The 22,065-nt window shown below is 46.2% G+C and overlaps 1 protein-coding gene across 3 annotated transcripts in view; it reads right to left on the reverse strand.

The window, feature by feature from the left end:
* Positions 1 to 22,065, reverse strand: part of CEP57 (centrosomal protein 57) — a 595,025-nt gene that overhangs the window by 187,359 nt on the left and 385,601 nt on the right. The window contains exon 7 of one of the 3 annotated variants that reach the window (XM_086935294.1): positions 19,474 to 20,528. The exons of the other annotated variants lie outside the window; for them this stretch is intronic. Coding sequence (XP_086791420.1) covers positions 19,659 to 20,528 — 870 coding nt within the window. The 3' untranslated portion in view covers positions 19,474 to 19,658. Of the gene's footprint in view, positions 1 to 19,473; positions 20,529 to 22,065 lie in introns of those variants that run through there. 3 annotated transcript variants of the gene reach the window in all.

The following is a 22,065-nucleotide window of genomic DNA, read 5'->3' on the forward strand; positions in this document are numbered from 1 at the left end:
GGAGTAATCAGGGTTTTACAGGACAGGAGCCGTGCACAAGCCCCGTTTCGGGTCATCAAATGCCTTCGGACAGCTAACCTTCCACTGAACTTAAGCATTCGTTTGGAGGTGAGATCATTAAGTGGTGGTGGGGGCGCACAAGGGCACTATGGTTCCATACCCCTTAACAAACCTCCTGTAATACCCCGTCGGGCCCAAGAAAGATCTGATCTGAGTCTGGGTAGTTGGAGCAACCTCGTTCACGATGGTCTGCATTTTGCTTTCCAAGGGCTGAACTTGGCCTCCACCTACAAGGTATCCTAAGTACACAACCTTGCTCTGCCCTATCTGGCCCTTTATGGTCTTGAAAGTGAGGCCTTCCTTCTGCAAGGCCTCCAGAATATTCTTGAGGTGTACCAGGGGATCCTCTCAGGTTGAGCTAAATACAGCAATATCAGATAGATAGTCTGCACTATAGGCTTCCAGACATGTTAGGACGTTGCTCACCAACCTATGAAATGTGTCAGGAACATTTTTCAAACCAAAGGGCCTCACAATGAATTGATAATGCCCACTAGGGGTTGAAAAATGTTATTTTTAGTTTGGCATCCTCAGAGAGACTGATGTATCAGTAACCAGTTGTCAGGTCAAATGTAATGAGATACTTGGCAGAGGCCAGAGTATCAATAAGCTCATCTGCCCTGGGAATTGGATGGGCATCAGCCCTAGTGACTGAATTGAGACCTCTATAGTCTACACAAAACCTCATCTCTCTCTTACCATCTTGCATGTGAGGCTGTCACCTGTGTCCACTAGGTGGTTTGACTGGGAGTCAAAGAGAACAAGTGGGGAAAATGATAAAGGACTTGCCTACAATCAGCTTGTTGGTGGTCAGTGAGGCTGCCTGACAAGGCTACCCCATCAACTTAACCATCAACAGGGTCCTGAGAGATGAGATCAGGAAGAGGGTCCCTCTCTCGACCTGTCCTTAATCAGTTGCCACAAGCAAGCTCATATCATCCCTATCAATAAAAGGCTTTAGGTGGTTCACATGAAGAACTCGGAGGACTTCTTGGAATGCCTAGGTCAGCCAAGTAGGGGATCTCACCTTTTTTCCCCAAGTATAGTGTGGGGGCCTCTCCACTTGTCCTGGAGAGCTGCTGGGGCCACAAGCTCCAACGCCCACACTTTCTGTCCTGGCTGGTAAGCATAGCCTTTTGGTCATGTCAAGCTTTCTGAAGCTCTTGACCGGCCTCAAGGATGTACTCAGCCATGTGTGAACGCAGGCCAAGGACATAGTCCACCACGTTATGTTTAAGGGGTTTGAGAGGCGGCTCTCGGCCCTCCTTAACCAGATACAATGTACCCTAACTGGATGGCGAAACAGAAGTTCAAGTGGGCTGAAGCCCAACCCCATCTGAGGAACCTCTCTGTAGGCAGGGTAGTAAGAAATGTTTGACAGGTGGTATTCCCTTTCTAAGGAGTCCTCCCTCTTGCTAGAGATGGAACAGAAATGTTAGAGGCATTGGAATGGACAGAAGAGTACCTAGCCCTCCCCTGGAATCGTATCACCCTCCCAGGAGGAGCAAAGGGGGGCATACCTCCAGGACCCTCCTCTGGCTCATCTGACCTATTCCCTGGGAGATCAGAGTTTACGGGTGTGGAGTATTCAGACTCCCCCTGGTCATGCTCAGAATTGTGGTCGCTGGGATATGCCACCCCTCTCCCTTCTTGAGCCCCACCTTTAACAAAGTCAGCCTGCCCTTCTGACCCTACAGGATTCCGAATGCCATACTGCAGGAGCATCTCTAGACGTTGCTCTTTGTGAGGGCTACTAATTATCTTTCGCCTTCTAGATGCAGCTAAGATCCTGAGTTTCTAGAACTTAAGACCACTGAACTTAAGAGAGCTGGGCCCCACTGGCTTCCTCAACTAAAGACATGGTAATCTAGGTGTAGCGTGGTGTAGTGTGGATGTTGCACCTACCTACCCTAGTGATAACTAAAACTTCCAAAGATTGGAGAAGGGGTTGTGCTAGATCCTGGACTGCCAGTTCAAAATGTTCAGTAGAATTTACTACTAAATTATTTTATATGTACCTTATGCTAGAGATGGTTTTTCATCTAACCACACCTAGTTTCACTGGTAAACTGTGCAGGCTTAAATCCCAACCGCTGCACACCAATGTAGAAGGCTGGCTTACTATATGGTGCACACTTAAATGATGCACCTTGCACTAATCCAGACAACCTTTAAGATGATTTTAGTGGTCTTAAACATCCATAGAAAGCTCTCTGAGTGGCAGCTGTGTAGAGCACCCGCTTATCAATGAGTGTTGCACAGCTTGTTTTTCCTGACCTAATCATGTTGTGTAGGTTAACAAAAAAGAACCACAGAGTGTATATATAAAAATGTCTATTTATTACACAACACTAGCTGACACATTGATATATCTCCTACCCGGAGAAATCAAAACAAATACACCACAACACTTCAATTGCAAATAAGTTAAGTAGCACAACATACAGTGGTCTGCAGGGGGAGACCAAACCATATACAAAACAATGGAATGCGAACTGCGACAGAAATCGAGACTTGGACTAGGAGACTCAGGGGAGCTGGAGACACAAGGAACTACACAAGGAAAGTACCCAGGAACCCCATGGAGGCTGTGTGCACACTGGAAACACAGCTGCGTGTCCAATAGAGATCAACAGGGAAGTCGTGGTTGTAGTTCTGGAGCATAAGGACCCTTCACAGTGGATCCTGAATAAACCCCGTTGAAGGCAGAAGGATAGAGAGCCACCCCACCCGTGGCTACCCCAGGCACCAGGATACCTACACCAGGGAAGACGGGTGCAAAGGAACAAAATTACGTCAGAAACCGCTGTAGACCACAATGGAGGACTTAAGGAAAGATGCTGCTGGAGAAGACTGCAAGAGTCCAGTGGAATCCAAGGGTGGATACTTGAAGTAAAGAACCTGAAAACAGAGGGGACAGAGTCTATATTCTGTGGTGACCAGGAGGCATGGAAGAGCAAAGCCCATTGATGTTGGATGGTTCAGGAGAGTGGACTGTGGCCTTGCTGCTGCAGCTTTAGAGACCAGGCTTTTCTGAGGAAGACCAGGAGCCGTGCACGAGCTGTCCCACGTCGGAAGTCGAGAACCATAGGGTCGGTGTCCGCGGGAGCACCAACAAATCTTGGCAGCTGCAACAGGTGTGGAAAGCGAAGAAGGAGCAACATTGGGACTAGCAAGGTCCACATTGGACTCACCACTAGTCAGAGCAAGCCTGAGCAAGCAGGGGAGCCCACTGGAGTAGAAGATTACATTCGAGAGGACCCACAGGACCTCGAGTAGCTCACCAAAGATGTAGGCCCACGGTGCAGAGGAAAACAGTGAGGACGCTGTACTTGGCAGGAAGAGACGCTGGAGCGTCTTGTAGCATGAAGATATCTGGAGTGCAGAGCAACCATGCCTTGGCAACGGCAAGTCGACGAGGTGCACAGGGGTTAGGCCCAGCGAGGGATATTGGCCTCAAAATTGCAAAAAGGTCAAGCCTTGAGGGAGTTGCAAAGCCTTTTGAAGTCAGTGGGGTGCAGGAGCAGCAGACCGATCAGCTTTGTTGCGGTACCTGCAAGGGAGTGACTCCTTCACTCCAAGGCTGATTACCTCGGGTGTCCTTGATGCCCACAGGTCTGTTGAAGATCCTGGAAGAAGCACAGAGGCCGTAGAAGACTTGCAGAACAGCAAGACCAGAAGCAGCAGGAGTCTTCCTTGATGCAGTCTCGGTTCCAGGCAAAGTCCAGAGAAGTCCAAGTGTCCAGGCAGTGGAAGAGTAGCGTGATTTCAGGCTTGAGTCTTGTCCCCCGACAAATTTGACTACCCACCAACAGGTAAGCCCTTAAATACTCTAGGAAAGGGGTTAGGATGACTCAAGAGTCCCTACCAGAGGAGGGACACAGCAGAGGATACTCCTATGTCCTTTGTCCAGTTTTGCGCCAGAGCGGGAGCCAAGGACTCCCTGAACTGGCTCAAACCGGAGTATGCATGGAGGACACCAAATGTGCCATTCAAAGCAGTCTGGTGGCTCTGGCCCAATACGCTAAATCCTGTCTGGGAGGTTATCATACCTCCCTGTGACAGGAAACCTATTGTTCTACCTTCCCCTGCTCAAGCTCAGTAGTAGGTGGGTTGAATCGTGTCTGGGGTCGGCAGCAGCACTATCTTGCTGGCACACCCCGAAAGGCTGTTACCAGGAGTAGTGGGGGCTTCAAGGAGGATCCCCCCAGTGCATGGAATCATCCCTCGAATATAGGTAGAATCATCCCTCGAATATAGGTAACGGTGTTGGGGTATGATTCCAACATGTTTGATACCAAATATGCCCAGGTTTGGACCAGCCACCATATAGTTAGCCCTCACGTACTGATGGATGGCCACTATATGTATCAAAATGGCTGGCCGCACTTTCAAAGCCTGGAGAATCGAGTCTGGGGTTTGTAGGGGTGTCCTGCTCATGCAGGGGCACCCTTACATTTATAACCCAGCACCCTGCCATCAGGATTGAAAGGCCTGCCTTAGGGGTGACTTATAGGTTTTAAGTTTAGTGACCTTAGACATAAGAAAACTTAAATCTGTTCTAAGTGGTACTAGCACCAAATTAAACGGGCTAATTAATGGCAGGCCTATAGTCCCAGTTTGAGTGGTCCTGTGAAAGCAGATCCTACTTTCCTACACATACCAATTGTTATTTTGCCACATCATTTGCAAATCAATGTCAATGTTTCTCCAAAAGGTAATTTCCTGTTTGAACTGCCAGGCCACATTCACTTTGAGCGAGAGTACCAACCAGAGATCAGAATTTTATTTTTGCAGAACAGGACAGTTTTGCACTGGTAATGAGGTACTTGGCTCCTGAAGGGAGTGAGGCTCAACCTCTATGGGAGCTAATTGTTACAGGGGCCTATTAAACTTCATGGGAGATTTGGTCTATTCCAGAATACATTAAAGAGTATTTGTTGTTGTTCCATGGCAGGTGTAATCCTCTGAGATACTGTAATAACCTTATCAAACTTTCACATGTCGTCAAGTACACTAGGACCCCAAATCTAGTGACTGGGTGATTTCCAACAAATGGATGCGTCAGGATGGTTTACAAGTGAACGTGCAATTTAGGGACCCAGAACAGGCGAGTAGACACACACCCAGGTACTGCTAAATACAGTTGAAATCAGTACCATATTGAGATACCGATATCCCTCAATTAAATGAGCTGGCAGGATCCTTTAACAAACTTGATGGTCTCCTACAGTATCAGACCTACCTGTCTCCTCTTCTTGGACCTTCACAGCGTTATTGCACAGGAAGAAAATTCTCAGACATGTGATTCAGCTGCCAGGAAGAAACTGCTACAACAAATACATTTCTTGAAAATAGTCTTCAGCAACGTAAGCTGAAGTGACCAGCAGGTTTAAGGATTTTTTAAAGCAAATTAGATAAGAGAAACTGAAATAAAAAACACCCCTTTCAGGAAGGGGGGGGGGGGGGGGCAACAACTTTAACACCAATTAATAAAAACTGTGATACCTCAGAAGAGGCTATTTTCTGTGTAATGCAGCAGGAGGATAAAACATCGGATCTGTTGGGCTGTGATGGTTGGTGACAGGAGAAAAGTGTGACCAGTGCATAGGGAATGCATAATGCTCGATCCGGCTGCAGCTACTTTGTATCACAGAACTCTTTTTAGAGGCCTTCTCCAGTTCTGTAGTGACAACAATTCTGACATTATATGTACTTAGTTCAGTTTATTGCCTGTTCAGTCATGAAAGTTAATCCGTTTACATTTTTTTTTCTAAGGAAAGGATGGAAGCCAATACAACCCAAAGAGTCTATGTGTATGGTAATGCATTGCATACTTATTCAAAACTCACATTATATAACACATAGACAAAACCTATTTTTTTTTTTTTTTTTAAAAGGACGCTAAATACGTGTACAGTTTCAGAAAGCAATTTATGGGATTAATAATAATGTATTTTAAAACATCATAACGTAGAGGAAACGAATTTCCCCCATGTACAAAAGCCGGGACACCCAGAAAAAGGATGTAAAAAGCACAGACTATTCTAGACCTTTTTTGTAAAGAAAACTTCAAAGGCCCCACACTAGGCATCAATTTGCAGGTCATCCACTTATTTCTCAAGTGATGGTATTCAGGCAATGATTTGGTGCTCATCTACTAGTTGATAAATGCAAGAGTCTTTTCAAAAAGGCTTATCATATGAAAGGAAAAATAATAATTCATTTAGAGATGGCCAACAATTTCATCATTACTTCTGAACTAACTATAGTTTGACACATATTCCTCTACTATTGTTCTATAATTTTAAAGGGATGCATGATTTCATCATACACAACCATGGTGAATACATTAGGGAGAATTCATATGCAATCGTTTATTTGGTAACAACTAATTTTAAGAAATTAAGGCCAGGGGGTTAATACTTGCTCAGCTACATATTACAAAGACAATTTTAAGTTAGTCTCCAGAGTTTCCCGCAGATGAGAAAAGTTCCAACACAATGGAAAGGAGGGTGAGCAATAAAAAGTACATGTTTTCCATTTGTACCAGTATCATTAGATTCTAGTTCTTTCAACCTCAAATTACAGCATATAGGCAGAGTGGTTATGCTCGCTGCCATCTTGGAAGACCCTACGACTGACTAGATATCAGGATCAAGCTAGGAAAACAGGGGTAAGTAGTATCACAGCTGTCATACCAACCTCGGAGCAGGCATGATCGTGGAAGGCGGCACCAAGGCCAGCCCCCAGCAGTGTAGATGGGAAGTCAATGAAGTACTCAGGCAGTCCAGGAAGAAGCCTAAAACCTGGCCGGATCAAAACTAGCTGGTGAACTAACTCCCTCCGCTAGAATCTGGACTTCTGGATCAACCTTATTGTTAACATGAATATCATTTAATGATACAAGCACAATCATCAATCCGAGCTCTAACACACTTTTGCTGCAGGTATGAGAGCTGTAGCCGATTGGATGACCTCCAATTGCCTACAATGTAATGTGGGCAAGACGGAGGTCATGCTTTTCGGAGAAGCTTCCCTCCTCTGGTCACCTGATTGGTGGCCTCTGGAATTGGGACCTGGGACCTGCCCCCTGCCCTAAACAGGTAGTAAAAAATCTTGGGGTACGCCTTGATCAGTGACTGCTTTTAAAAGATCACGTAACTCGGGTAGCGGGATCTTGTTTTAGGGTCATTGGGCTTCTGAGGCGTGTATTCCCGTACCTAGCAGATAGTTACAGGAAAGCACGGATTCAAACGCTTGTGATCAGCAGGCTAGATGACTGCAACGGGCTTCTTCTCTCTGCCAACGAGGAACAACTTGGCAGACTACAGGTAGTCCAGAATATGGCAGCTAGACTGGTCCTTAATGTTCCAGCCAGATCCCCCTCGCGCCCTCTTTTGAACAAACTCCACTGGCTGCCCATCCGCCAGCGGGTTAAATTCAAAATATGTTGCGTAGTCCATAAATGCCTATTTGGCACTGGTCCAAGATACCTGACCGAAAAATTTAAACTTTACGAGTCAGGTCTCTCTCTGCGCTCTAGGAACCAACTGTTGCTTCAAGTCCTGCGGATTAAGAGGGAAAGGCAGGGTGGTCGAGCACTCTCCTACAGGGGTCCCACTCTCTGGAATACCTTATCCCTCACACGAGACAAAACTCCAATCTAGGAGCTTTCAGGAAACTCTTAAAAACACATCTGTTCCTGACTATCTAATCCCCGCATCCCTCTTATTTGCTTTCTGGTCTCTGGCTTTTAGTTTATGGTAAGAACACAAGTGCGGAGATACCACTTCGGGGGTCGAATTCCTGCGCTATATAAGCAAATAAATAAATAAGCACATTGATGCCTTCTTCCGAGTATCACATCATACCTTAAGTAGAGATAAAAAGTAACTGATTCATATAAATAAATTGAAAGGTAAATTAGTATTAGGCACCACTGGCTTATCTTGGCAAACTAAACGTATAAAATATCTTGGCATCAAATTTAATGAGGACGTTATTGAATCTATCAAACATAAAAATATCACTCTACAAAACGTATCGGATCTTCTAGAAGGTTGGACTCCAAAATGCTGAACTTGGTGGAGGGAATGAAAACAATTAAGATGATGTTCACACCTTTGATAAACTATGTACGATATAGGATTCAGGTATTGCTATCAGATGATTTCTTCTCAAATTAGACATTACATTAAACACATTCCTTTGGAGAAATAAACAATAGAGAATTTCCATGAAAAAAATTAAGATTGTCCAAAAACAGGGTGGAGTTAGATTGCCTGACTTAACCTTATAGCAATCAGCCTTTCTTTTTAAACAAAGCTTAAGATGGCTGATACAAATGGACCATAATCAAACAATATGGCTAGAGACAGAAAAATAGATGTTGCAGCACTCTAGCTTAACCTTGTTCTTAACAACCAAGTGGTTCTTTCTCACTCGGATGGCATGTTCCATAACTTAAGATGCTGTCTTGATTTGAAATCAAAAACTAAACATAAAAATAGATATGGAACAATAAAACTAATAAAAATAGATAATTCACCCATAAATTGCACTAATGGACCTCAAAGGCATCTTTATCTTGAAACATGTGGGTTCAGAACAAGCACCACTGTCTTTTTCAAATCTACAAAACACATACCAGTTAAATAATGTGGATCCTTAGTGTTTCCTCAAATTCTGAGACCAAAATAAAAGACTTTCATCCTTCAATCCTGGATCTTACATCCTTGTTCTCTAGAAGTTGTCACTTTGTTTCCAACATATACTCACCACTACCACCGAAATCATCTAGACTATTGACACATACATAATCCAAATAGGAACTGGAGAACACCACAAGTACATCCAACCTTAACTGGCAAGAAATCTGGACCTTAGTCTTTAAACACAAAATTGCACCCTCTATCTGAAACTAAATTTTAGCTCTTGCATAGAACACTTTAGACCCACAGTGCCTGTACAAAATTAAGCTACGAGACGACCCTTTCTGCTGGAATTGGAATGCAATGACAGGAGATCTTGCGTACATGATTGGATTACTACTAGGAAAAAGTTTAACTTCCATTAATAATGGACTTCATATTTTAGCAAATATAATGAGCTATTGTATTATTTTTGGAATTGAATGCATTGAATACTGGCAGCTATACTCTAGGATCTCTTCTCTTCTTTCTTTGTCTCCTTTCATCACCATCTTATTTTCTTTCTCTCCCTATGGGACGGGGTGATTTTCAGTTGGTGTATTTCAGTTTGTCAGTGAATATGTCAAATATAACTCTCGAGCTTAGGTCTTGACATTTAAAATAAGATGTTCTTTTTATTGTTTTATTCAAAAAATCAATAAAACCTTTTGAAATAAAAACAAATGTTAACATGAACTGAGTTAGCATGTGTAGAATAGACATCCACAGAGCCAACCTTTTCAAACAAAAGTATGTCAAAATGACATCCCCTGTCTAAAAGTGCCCCTGATAGGAATTCATAAGAATTCATGAACTAGGATATGTGTGAAAGGCCTAACATTACCCCTTAGGACCTTTTGAGTTAAGAGGGCGATAAGGTCACATACTCCAAGGTCAGGCAAGCTGTTTGGATGCAGGACACCTATCAACAATACCGACGAGGCTCCGTATGAAGATTTCAAGTAATGGTACCACACTTTTTTGTTTTTACTAAGGCTTCAGTCTTCCAGTGAGCTGTGAGGTAGTACTGAAACCTAGGAAGAATGTAACCTGTTTGGTTTCTTCTTACAAGGAGGAGCTTTGCTCAGTCTTCGCCCTCTCCCTACAAGTGAGACCAGGCCACTAGGCAGGATGAGAATGAGCAAGATTTTTTTTTCCTAGGCTGCGACTTATCTGAACACCTAAGGAGAATGCTAGGTCAACTTCCATGTGCAACCCAGAGTCCACAACTTGTTCACCTGAAACATGCCCACTTAGGAGTCCTCAACCACGCAGTGTAGGAGGAGTGCCACACTGCAGAGTGGCAAGTGACGAAACACCTGTGAGCATATCAGAATTGCAGAAGCAAGTCTTCAGTCCTTGGTGAGGAATGCCTATTCATCGTATCTTAAAAGCTGGGTCTGGCAGGAACATGTCATTGGTTCCCAAAGGACAGATGTTCTTACAAGCCTATGCATTCAATTTTTTTTTAAATAGTTTTTACCGTAAGCTATATTGGATAACAATGAAAAATATAGACATGAGTCCCTTTATAGCGTGCCTCACTTTCTAATGGTACAAAAGGGGGTGGTGATGGACGGAGAATCGAAATTTGCCTAGCTAGTGTGACGGTAAGTTTCAATTCTATTAAGGACACGGAGGCGAGGATTATGCTTTTCTTTCTCCGCTATTTATTAAAACACAAAACGCATAGCAGCCCAGAAAAGCTCTTATTGTATTGGAACATCATCATCGGTTACAATAAAGGAAGAAAAACATCAAAATAAGCAAATAGTGCAAATGTCTCAGACTTTCACATCAAGTCCCAGCACTCAAACTTGGAAGATCCGAGGGTAGTCCTTTCACAGTGTCCTTTATCCTTATATAAGCAGACCCCTCATTCCATTCTTCCTCTTTCTTCGCGAATTACGCAATATCTTTACTGGTCCTGTTTGGCACCATCATTACCTAGTGACAAAACACAACTGCGTGAGAGTTGTACAACCAGATGCATGTCAGCAAGCAATATAGACAGCAACAGTCATGAAATAACCACATCAACTGGAAACCTACGTACTTACTGGCATACGGGTGGGACGTCACTCGGACGATCTGGGTGGGATAATCCTCGCCTCCGTGTCCTTAATAGAATTGAAACTTACCGTCACACTAGCTAGGCAAATTTCGATTCTATGGCAGGACCGGAGGCTCAGAGTATGCTAGTTTAAAGCTTACTCACCACCAAACTGGCAATGTCCACCACTGGTTTGAAGTAAAACTTCTTGAACGTGGACTCTGAAGACCAGTCCGCAGCACGCATCAAGTCTTCCAAGCGTGCACCTACTGAAAACGCCTTGGAGGCCATGGCCCCTCTGGCAGAATGAGCCCCAAAACGTTTAGTATCGATACCTGCCTCTTGCATGACCCAGCGCACCCACCTGGCAATAGTGGGGGAAGAGACTGCATGGTGTGGTTTACGCAAGGCAATCAACAACTGACGCTCGCCCGGAGGGCGAAGATCCCAAGTCATATCCTCATACGCTTTCAAACAGTTCACAACACACAACTTAGGAACGTCCACAAACGCAGGATACGTAATGGTTCTAGAGCCAGACTTGGTACGGCGGCCAACCGTAAAGGTGACGCCATCAGGCGAAAACACCCGAGCGGACACATCAAGAGCGCGAACATCAGACACTCTGCGACAAGACACCAAGCATAACAGCATGGCCAATTTGGCCGAAAGCTCCTTCTGAGTCAAATACCTATTAGCTTGCCAAGAGAGGAACAGATTCAAGACAACATTCACGTCCCAAAGGACGGAGTAACGGGGTTCCGGCGGCAAAGCCAACCGAACACCACGCAAGAGCCTGCACACAAAAGGATGTTCCCCCACTGGGGACCAGTTCACCGGCAGGTGCGCAGCAGAAATTGCTGACCGCATGGCGTTGATAGTGCGATACGCCAAACCCGCCGTAGCCAATTCCGTCAGGAAGTTTAGATGGGAACCACTCCTGCGACCAAGGGATCCAGGTCATGTCGAAGACACCAACGTACCCATTTAGTCCAAGCGGACTTGTAGCGTTTCGACGTACTGGGAGCCCAGGCCTTGGACAAGAGTCCTTTAGCCGGTCGCGAAAGGCCTGGGAGCGACCAGCGTCCCCTGAAAGCCTCCATACCATGAGGCGGAGAGAACCCTGCACGAGGAGGTGATGAGGCTCCTGATCCGGGTTGAGAAGCAGATGAGGAAACTGGGGGAGTAGGATTGGAAAATCCCAGGAAAGTTCCAGTAGAACTGGAAACCACACTTGCGACCTCCAGAACGGAGTCACCAGGACCAACTCCCCCGACTGCCAGAGCAGCTGAGCCGCCGTTCTCGTTATCATGGAGAAGGGAGGAAACGCATACGGAGACTCCCGACTCCAGTCCTGATGAAACGCGTCCGTGGCTTCCGCCACTGGATCCGGTCTCCAGCTGAAGAACCTCGGAAGTTGATTATCCGACCGCGAGGCAAAGAGGTCGATCGAAAAAGGACCCCAGAGGCCGTTCAGCCATCGGAAAACCGACACATCCAGTTTCCATTGACTGAAGTCCCGTAGATACCTGGAATGCCAATCCGCTACTTGATTGGATTGACCCGGCAGGTATTCCGCCTGCACCGACACTTGATTGTCCAGGCAATAGGCCCAAAACTCCTTCGCTAGATTCGCTAGCGCACGGGACCGCGAACCACCGAGATGGTTCACATACCGAAAGGCTGAGACGTTGTCCATCTTCAATAGGACACACGACTGCACTTTGTCCTTGGTCCAGCACCAAACCGCAAAGGACCCCGCCAGGAGTTCCAGACAGTTGATATGCATCGTCTGCTCCTCAGGCGACCACGCGCCGCCTGTGGAAAATTCCCCGCAGCGAGCGCCCCAGCCTGCTCTGCTGGCATCGGACTCGATCACTAAGTCCGGGACCGACCCAAAGATCGCTCGACCATTCCAGGCTTCCATGTGAGAAAGCCACCACGTCATCTCCTCCTGCACCTCCTCCGAAAGAGGAACCAACTGATCGTACGATAAACCTCTGCGCAAGTGAAATGCTTTGAGGCGCTGAAGGGCCCTGTAATGCAGCGGCCCCGGAAAAATTGCTTGGATGGAGGAAGACAACAGGCCCACTACCCTGGCAATCTGCCTCAGTGAGGTGTGAGACCTCCCCACCGTCTGCCGCAGCACATGACGGATCTTCGACAACTTGCGTGCTGGAAGACTGAGAACGGACTCGACAGAGTCTACGACGAAACCCAGGAACTCTATTCGCTGGGAGGGAACCAGAACCGACTTGGACTCGTTTATGACAAACCCCAAGCTTTGCAGAAGCGACACCGCCATTTGCAGGTGGTCGCGCGGCTTCCGAGGACATTGGTCCAACAGCAAAATGTCGTCCAGGTAGACAATAAGCCTGACGCCCTGACCGCGCAAAAATTCTATCACCGGGTGCAGGACCTTGGTGAAGCACCACGGAGCGGAAGACAGACCGAAAGGAAGGGCAGTGAACTCTAAGACCTGGCTCTTCCAGAGGAACTGCAGGAAACGGCGGTGCGGAGGATGAATGGGGATCACCAAATAGGCGTCCTTCAGATCCAGCCGCACCAGCCAGTCCTGCGACAGGAGAATGTCGCGCAACAGATGGATGCCCTCCATCTTGAAATGGTGATACACCAACCACCCATTGAACTCCTTGAGGTTGATAACAGGGCGACGCCCGCCGCCGGGCTTGTCCACAAGAAAAAGGTTGCTGGGGAACCCTGAGGGATGCCGAGTTGAACGACGAATAGCCCTTTTGCGGAGCAAGTCCTCGACTTCCTCGTCGATCAACAGCGCATCGACCTCCGAGAACACCATCGGAGAAGGGGCACTCACCTGAATGGGCTGGTCGTAAAACTCTATGTGGAAACCGCGGACGGTTTGTAAAACCCATGCGTCCACGGTGAGGCGTGCCCATTCCCCCCAAAAGGCCGCTAACCGGCCGCCAACACACACTTGATCTGCAGAAAGTACACTCACCGGAATTGGAGTGTTTCCTGCTCCTTTCTTGAATCCACGACCACCAAAGCGTTGTCCCCTTGTGGGGTAGAAGTTGGTGTAGTTGGCCGAGGTGTTGTATTGCCCTCGACCGGAGCCTTGCCCTCTGTTACCGGCATTTTGACCTGCACGGCCAGTCGCACGGCCCCTGTTGCGACCAGCCCCGGCGGAAAAACGTTGGTGGAAGACCCGCTTGATGCTGGACTGGGCCTTGTCCAGCGAAGTAAAGGTGGAGACAAACTTCCCCAACTCCTTGATGAAAGGCTCGCCGAAGAGGCCCCCCTGGGCCACGGCCCCCGCCTCCGAAGAGGCCAGATCTCCCAGTTTCGGGTCCAATTTAATCAGAAAGGACCGGCGGCGCTCTGTTCAAAGGGCGCAGTTGGCGTTGCCCAGGAAAATGATCACCCGTTGTGCCCAGTTAGACAGCACCTCAGGGTCGATAGCTGTTCCGGAGACCTTCGCTTCCTCCGCCATGTATAAAATCTTTGTAATTGGACCCACCGCGTCTAACAGTTTTTCCTGGCAGGACCGCCAGGAACGGTCGATGCCCTTGTGGGGGTCTTTCATAAACCTGGCTAGGAACGTCGCCATCTTGCCATCCAGGTCCGGAGTCATGGCAACCTTGCCCTCCAAAGAAGGTCTAGGGCATTCCCCTCTCAGACACCCTCTGGCCTCCTTCTCCAGAGGTTTGCGCAGCCTGCTAGCCACGAACTTGGCCACCTTGTCGCCCGGGGCCCAAGTTGCAGACCGCGGGTGAATAATTTCAACCCGGTCCAACATGCCGGAGCTGTCCCGAGGCAACTCAGTCGCCGAGCTCGAAGGCCGCCAGGACCGTTCTGACTCATCGTCGTCGTCGTCAGTATCCGGGGAATCCCTATCCGGGGAAGAAGGTGCAACCTCCAAAGGCGTCACCGGGACCGGGGCGGCGGGCTGCTCCGTGGGGGGCGCGGTCGCCTTTGCTAGGAAAGCGTCCCGGAGACGCTCAAAGGCGCCCTTGTCCACCCCATGGGCACGCTCCGACAGCCCTTCCCTGCAGGGCTTCTTCGGCGCTGGAGGACCCTCCCCCAAAGGGCCTGGAAGGTCAGCACGCGCCAATTTGGCGCACTCCTCGACTATACGAGCCGAAAGGCGGTCCTCCATAGGGCCGACTACCTCCGTCACGCACCTATAGATGGAGCTATCCACCGCCTGATAAAACTCCTCGTCGTTCAAGTAGGAATGGGACTCCTCATAGTACTCATCCTCCATGATGGGGGCAACCAGACAGGCGACCACACCTAACTCAGACCTGCACGGTCAACACAATACAGCCCCAGGCTCCAGGGGGGTACAAGGAATTCCAACAGTCCGGAGGACCGTACAGTTTTTGGGCGGTAGGAACTGACCGCAGTTGGGGCGCACTCAGACCCAATACAGCGCGCCGACCCACCACAAGGGACCAGGCCTGCCCCCCCCCACAGCGCGCTACCACACCAGGGGCTAAAGAGTGCACAAACCGGTAACACCGGCAGCAACGCGGTAATCCGCAATACAGACCCTAAACAGGGCGTAAAAGTGACGGAGTCACTGAGATGGGGCTACAGACCCGGCAACACCGAGAGTCACTGAGGGGGCACGAGGGCAAGGCTCCGCGTCCGTCGGGTTCCTCAGCGCGGCTCCTCTGAAGAGAAAACCGCGCGAAGACCAACGAGACGGTGCAGTGCCCTCTAGCGGCTGATACACGCCGCGGAACCACAATGGGACAAGGTCGCGTAAGGGGCGGAAAACCCGCCCCCGCGACACTACCGGGACTCTGTGGAGAAAACAGCCACAATGCTTACACAGATCCCGAAACACAATCCAGAAAAACCCCCAAAGTGAGGCAACCACAATAACCAAGAGCAAAAAGCAAACACTTAACTGGCTGCGGAAGCAGCGAAGAAAGAGGGAGAATGGAATGAGGGGTCTGCTTATATAAGGATAATGGACACTGTGAAAGGACTACCCTCGGATCTTCCAAGTTGGAGTGCTGGGACTTGAAGTGAAAGTCTGAGACATTTGCACTATTTGCTTATTTTGATGTTTTTCTTCCTTTATTGTAACCGATGATGATGTTCCAATACAATAAGAGTTTTTCTGGGCTGCTATGCGTTTTGTGTTTTAATAAATAGCGGAGAAAGAAAAGCATAATCTGAGCCTCCGGTCCTGCCATAGAATCTGAACCAATCAAACACTCACACCCAGTCAACAGATCTGGGTTTAATCCATCACCGTTCTTTAGCCCACTCTGCCACCTCAGTTCAGACATGGCCATATGCAAATCAGTCTGACCCTGTGCCTCATGGGAACAGTCCAGCCCGAACTGCCAAGCCATGCCTTCCCTGGACCGGATTTGAGCTTCCTAGGACCGGTTTCTGGCATTACAGACTTCTTCAGCCAGGCTTGCTTGAATCCAGTGTCAAAGTGAGCAAGGGACTCACGTCTGAGCATACCCTGCCAACTTATGGCAAACAAAGCGGTACAAAAGGGGGTGGTGATGAACGGAGAATCTGAACCAATCAAACACTCACACCCAGTCAACAGATCTGGGTTTAATACATCACCGTTCTTTAGCCCACTCTCCGACCCCAGTTCAGACATGGCCATATGCAAATCAGTCTGACCCTGTGCCTCAGCCCGAACTGCCTCCGTCCATCACCCCCTTTTGTATCGCTTTGTTCGCCTTAAGTTGGCAGGGTATGTATGCTCAGACGTGAGTCCCTTGCTCACGTGGCCACTGGATTCAAGATAGCCTGGCTGATGAGGATTATGACTCCGAAGCCGGTCCCAGGATGCTTGTTTCCGGTCCAGGAAAGACATGGCTTGGCAGTTCGGGCTGGACTGTTCCCATGAGCCACAAAGTCAGACTGATTTGCATATGGCCATGTCTGAACAGGGGTGGCTGAGAGAGCTAAAGACTGGTGATGGATTAAACCCAGATCATTTGACTGGGGGTGAGTGTTTGATTTGCTCAAGCACTCCGTCCATCACCCCCTTTTGTATCACTTTCTGATGGGTCAGCAATCTGCTCGCTAGGACATTTTTATTCTGATGAAGATCCTTGATAGCCTTATTAGGCAGTTCTTACCAGACTTTGTCCACGTGGTTGTGAACTGTGCTTAAGCTTGGACTGGATGGGTGTTCACTAGAGAAGATGCAAAAAATTAAAATGAGAAACTGTAAATGGCTTGGGATACTTGGCAAACACCTTAGAAATGTGTTGTGGTACAGTCTATTCGAGCCAGTACAGAAATCAGGAAGAAATACAAGAAAAAAACCGGGCAAAAGACTTGTGATAACGGAATCACTCACAATTCTGTTCCCATCCCAATCAATCAGTAGAATAAAAAGTGGACGAGGGTGTGCCAGGTATGGAGAAGGGCTATAGGCTTATGTACATATATATGCACGAATGATACATAAATTATTTTTTGCCACAGTGTCTGTACGTGCTTCAGGAAGCACCTTACTTGATCCCGCTCACATTGCTCAAAGTGTTGGACCAATTGTTGGTGGAATTTATGAGAGCAGGCAGGAAAACCGAGTCATAGTTACTAGCCTGAAATGCAAAGGGCAGATCAGCAGTGCCAGATATTGAGTTATTTTATATAGTCAGTGAATCACAATATACCCTACATTGGCTGGAGGAGTGAGAAAACTGGGAGAAGAAACTCTTGGATGGAACTTACAGTTATGAGCCACAACCAAATCTACTAATGAGAGGCTGTGGAGTGCCAACTCACCTGTCCTATGTAATCAGATAGATTTGTATTATATGGGACAGAGCTGTGAAGTCTGTGAAACATCAGTCATTTGTACTGGAGATATCAATCTGGAGTATTCGCCTATTCAGTCAAATGGCCCATGCTATAGTGTTGGGGGATGGAGGCAGGGAGATTGATTTTGGCAGACCCGTACTCTGAGAACAGATTGGTAATGTTTGAAAGGGCACAAAAAAGTTTTGTTATTAACAGAGGAGTTTCTCCAATATGCCTATATGGCTCATAGGCCAGCAGCATATGGGCTACATTTCCAGAAGCGTCTGAAGCTACACAATGCTGGGGTCACTGCCATGGTGTATAAAACCTGTTACAATCTTTACTGGGCTCTGAGGGGACACACATCTGCAGAGATACTAAAATCAAGGGGAACATGGCAGACATATGAGTGAGGACCTTACTGACAAGGTTTGGGCAGCGGTGTGTAGGGGGTGAAGAGTGCATTACACAATGCAAGCTTTAAATTAATTCAACAAAACTACATCCATATGACCTATTTGACCCCAGTCAAGTTTAGTGTAATCTACCCAGGAAAATTCACTAGGTGTACCTTGGGTCAAAAAAAGGAGATGATTTCTTCCATGTTGCCTGCGCCTGCCCACTGATACAAAGCTTTTGGGCAGAGGTAGCTCAAAGACCTGAAGACAGTGTTGGAGGTGGGTGGCCACCTGCAACGAGGAAGTGTTTACTCGGTAAAGTCCCAAAATTTAAAAAGTAACATATGGGTAGAAAGTTTTACATAGCAAGAACACTACTGGCAGAAAGAAGGATTGTCATACACTCGCTGAGTCCTAAACCTCAGACTATTGACATCTGGGTACAAGACATGACGGAATGGGCTGTAGCTTAGGAAACTCAAATATAAAAAGTGAGGAAGTATGATAATTGGCTAAAGACCTGATGGAATGGCTAAATTGATTCACTATTTCTGACCCGTCGGGAACCCAACACCCATGAATATAGAAAAGAGAGGGTTAACATGACTTGTGTCAGGATAGGGCATGCCAAAAGGAGACTGTTTTTTTACTAGCCTCATTGGCCTGAGAATATATATGGTACATATGAGGTGCGGACAACACCTTCTGTGATGAGATAATCCCATGAAAAATGTTGTAATATGTGCCTTATCGGATGTATATCGTCCACCTCACTGACTACACAGAATGTCATTGAGAACAAAGGCAGATGGCCACGTAGAACATGGTTTGTAACTACATTGGCTGGATGGGAGGCAGGGTGGGGGAACAAGAAAACTTAAAAATAAGATGTGAAACTTGCCTATGGTTAGGATAATGTTAATGTTTAAATATTGTTAAGATGTTTTAGTTGGCTTGCAACTGAGCCCGATGCTAGATTAGAGAAGTGTGCATTGAAACGATATTCGTTCATTATTGTATCAGCGCATTGTTTGCGTTATATCTAAGAAAATTATATAAAACAGTGAGAAAAAAATGCATGGATGTTACATGGTTTGCACAGTTTTGTATCAACACTGCTGAAATGTAATGTTTGGTTTTGTCTGCCAATGTCAATTCACTTGTAAAACTCACCTTGCACCAGCCCCCCCTTTTTCCCAGCTTCTATGCACCCAACCAAATACTTACAATAAACTAGTCATCCCTCACTCCAATACTCTTGTATGCACAAGATTTATGAAATCCGTAAAAGCCTCTTCAAGATTGGGTTGAACAAGAGAGCAGTGGTGACAGGTCTTGGCCACAGAAAGCTAGGAAGGTGCACAAATTCCCCAAGGCTTTTTTGTTAGTGAAGAAGTGAATATAACTGAAGAGTTTATTATAAACCACAAATGATACCAATTCGATGCATAGAATTAAAAAGAAAGAAATGCATTAATCAAAGTCTTTTATTTTTTAAAGCACTCACAGGATGGATAGTGTTGTGTATGCCATTCAAAAGGAACATAGGTAAACGCAGTGATTGGCAAAATATCTGGTAAATGGGAAGATCCTGGTGAGTTTGCGGCAGAGATATTTGCTAAGTCTGTAGAGAACTGGTAAGATAAGTTTAATTAGCTTATGACTTCAAACTGCACTGAGTTATAGACTGCCTTTAAATGCGTTTAATTTAGGGGCAGTACTATTGCCTTTAACAGAAGATGAGTGTTGTGGAAGTGTCTGTGTCGCTGAATGTGATGTCAAACTTTGCAATTTTACAGTCTTTGCTGCAGACTCCAAATTACTGACTACATTCTTGTTTTGCAGTGACTGTTGCCCACCTGGACCTTGGACATTTTCTTTAGGTAAATCTTTCACCACAGAAAGGGATTTTGCTTCCCCGTTTAATTTCTGAGATGAGTTAGTTACCACTAGAAGGACGGCTGAGCTTTCTCTTGGGTTTGCAGTTCCTGAAAGTGGTATTGACGTAGCTGGAGGTTCATTTGTACTAGAGAGAGAAGCTGGACTCTGAGAACGTTTTTGCTCTCCGGATTCAGATGCAGACTTTTCATGTGGTTTTTGTGCAGCCTTTGACAGAATTCCTCTCTTAGGAGACCTCTGGGATACCCGTGACTTGGCCATTTTTGAGCTGGACATTTTACCGGCTTTGGTCTGCCCAGGTAACATGTCTGTCTTTGGTTGCGGATTCAGTTGTGGACATGTAGTCAGAGAAGATTGCCGTGCCTTTTCTAACCGAGCTTTATGTGCAAGCTGTGACTTTTTAAGCAACTTTCTCATCTGAGCGGATCTCTGTAGTACATTGTGATCAGGCGGTAGCTCTGTGCATTTTCTCTCATTCTGACCTTTCAATAAAATTAATAACTTTTGAAGCTTTTTCCGGCTTATCTTCTTATTCCGAAACGATTTCGATCGAGGTTTCCGCTTTACTTCAACTGATGACATGTTTGGTAGAATGGCACGCTTCAACAGCTGAATCTTTGTTGGTGGTAACTTTCGCAGTGAAATGAACAGCTTGTAAACAAAATAAAGTTCACTGTCAAAGACCTGTTTACATAATGCAATGTTTTAATTTGTATTCTGCTCAAGTGCAGATCAGAGAATGTTAGAATTATAGCAAGGCAGAGTTGGAAGAGACCGCTGGACCATAGTGTCAACAGAACTGCTATCGTGCAAAAATCGGGCACGAATACTTCGCCCCATTGCTCAACATGTTATTCTTTAGCTCTGCAGCACTGTACTGCCTCACTTACAAGGCTATTCAAGGTATCTGCTTTAATGGTGAAAAGGCTTTACACAATTTAGATTTTGCTAAGGTCTTCTATTGTGAACAAAATGGATCCGAACATGCTGAATGGTCTTCTCTAGCACTACTTGCTATACTTCTTGTATATCAAACTAGTTATACAATTTACTTTATTCTGTATCACACAAAGTTTAACACTTAGCAACATAGTCTTATTATTTTACTTTCATCATTGCACCAGTTCATCATTCGTAAACTTTCTACATCGAGTAACATTTCTGTATCTAACTTAAAACAAAATGGAATGAATAGATGTTACACAATACTGGCACTACTTTACTATTAAAAAACAAACAGACATTCCGGGGTCTGATTTACCAGCTGACTGGTAAATCAGACCCCGGAATATCTGTTTGTTTTTGATCGGATGGATTTGGGGATTTAATCCGTGATAGGTCTATAAAATCCCTTGGGCCCTCTATTACCTTTGTGTTTTTCTTTCTACTAAACTATTCTCTGGCGCTCCACCTGCCACGTTCAAGTACAATGCCGTTTCCACTGTCATTTCCTATCCATCAAACACTCACCCAATTTCCAAAGTGAAAGTATAAAAGGCAAATCCCCTCGGTTTACCATCCTTGCTCTGTCCAATACAACTTGGAGGATGGGATTTTCACAAACCCGTTATGTAAGCTGTTTACAATGCAAGTCACACTTTTTTCCAAAATTAATTTGGTATTTATGTGAAGCTTATACATAATTAATTCTAATGCAAGTCAAGAAGGAGCACATGAAATGCATTCCTCATCATTAGCGGCAACTCAGAGCAACAATAAACATCAGGTAACAGGCGATGTCATTTAATAAGAGACCACTGCATCAGAACATTAGCTTCTTCACTGATGCTCTTTCAAATAATTACTTTGCTTTTGTTACTTTGTCATTTTACATTAGCCTAGTGCTTTGCAAGTGCTTTTGCTTCTATCTTGTTCTAACACTTGGTCAAATCTAGGCACGTCTAACATTGCTTAGTAGCTTTGCTCACTGTTAGCCCCTTTACTTGCCCTCTGTCCAACAGGTTAATGCCCTCCCTTAACTGCTACACAGTTTTCCTGCCAAAGAGGGACCTTCCTTGGGACCCTGAATTCACATTAGCTTCTTAACTTCTTTCCCCATTCCAAGTGTTTTCCAGATTAAAGGCCTTGTTTTGAGTTAGGCAGATGTCCTGTCCACCTTATTAATACTTCACTCAAAATATAGCAAAAGGGCCACTCGCCATGTTTTGATGGATGTTCGGTTCCACCA

Source organism: Lissotriton vulgaris, chromosome 8, assembly GCF_964263255.1.
Source record: "Lissotriton vulgaris chromosome 8, aLisVul1.2, whole genome shotgun sequence".
NCBI lineage: Eukaryota > Metazoa > Chordata > Amphibia > Caudata > Salamandridae > Lissotriton > Lissotriton vulgaris.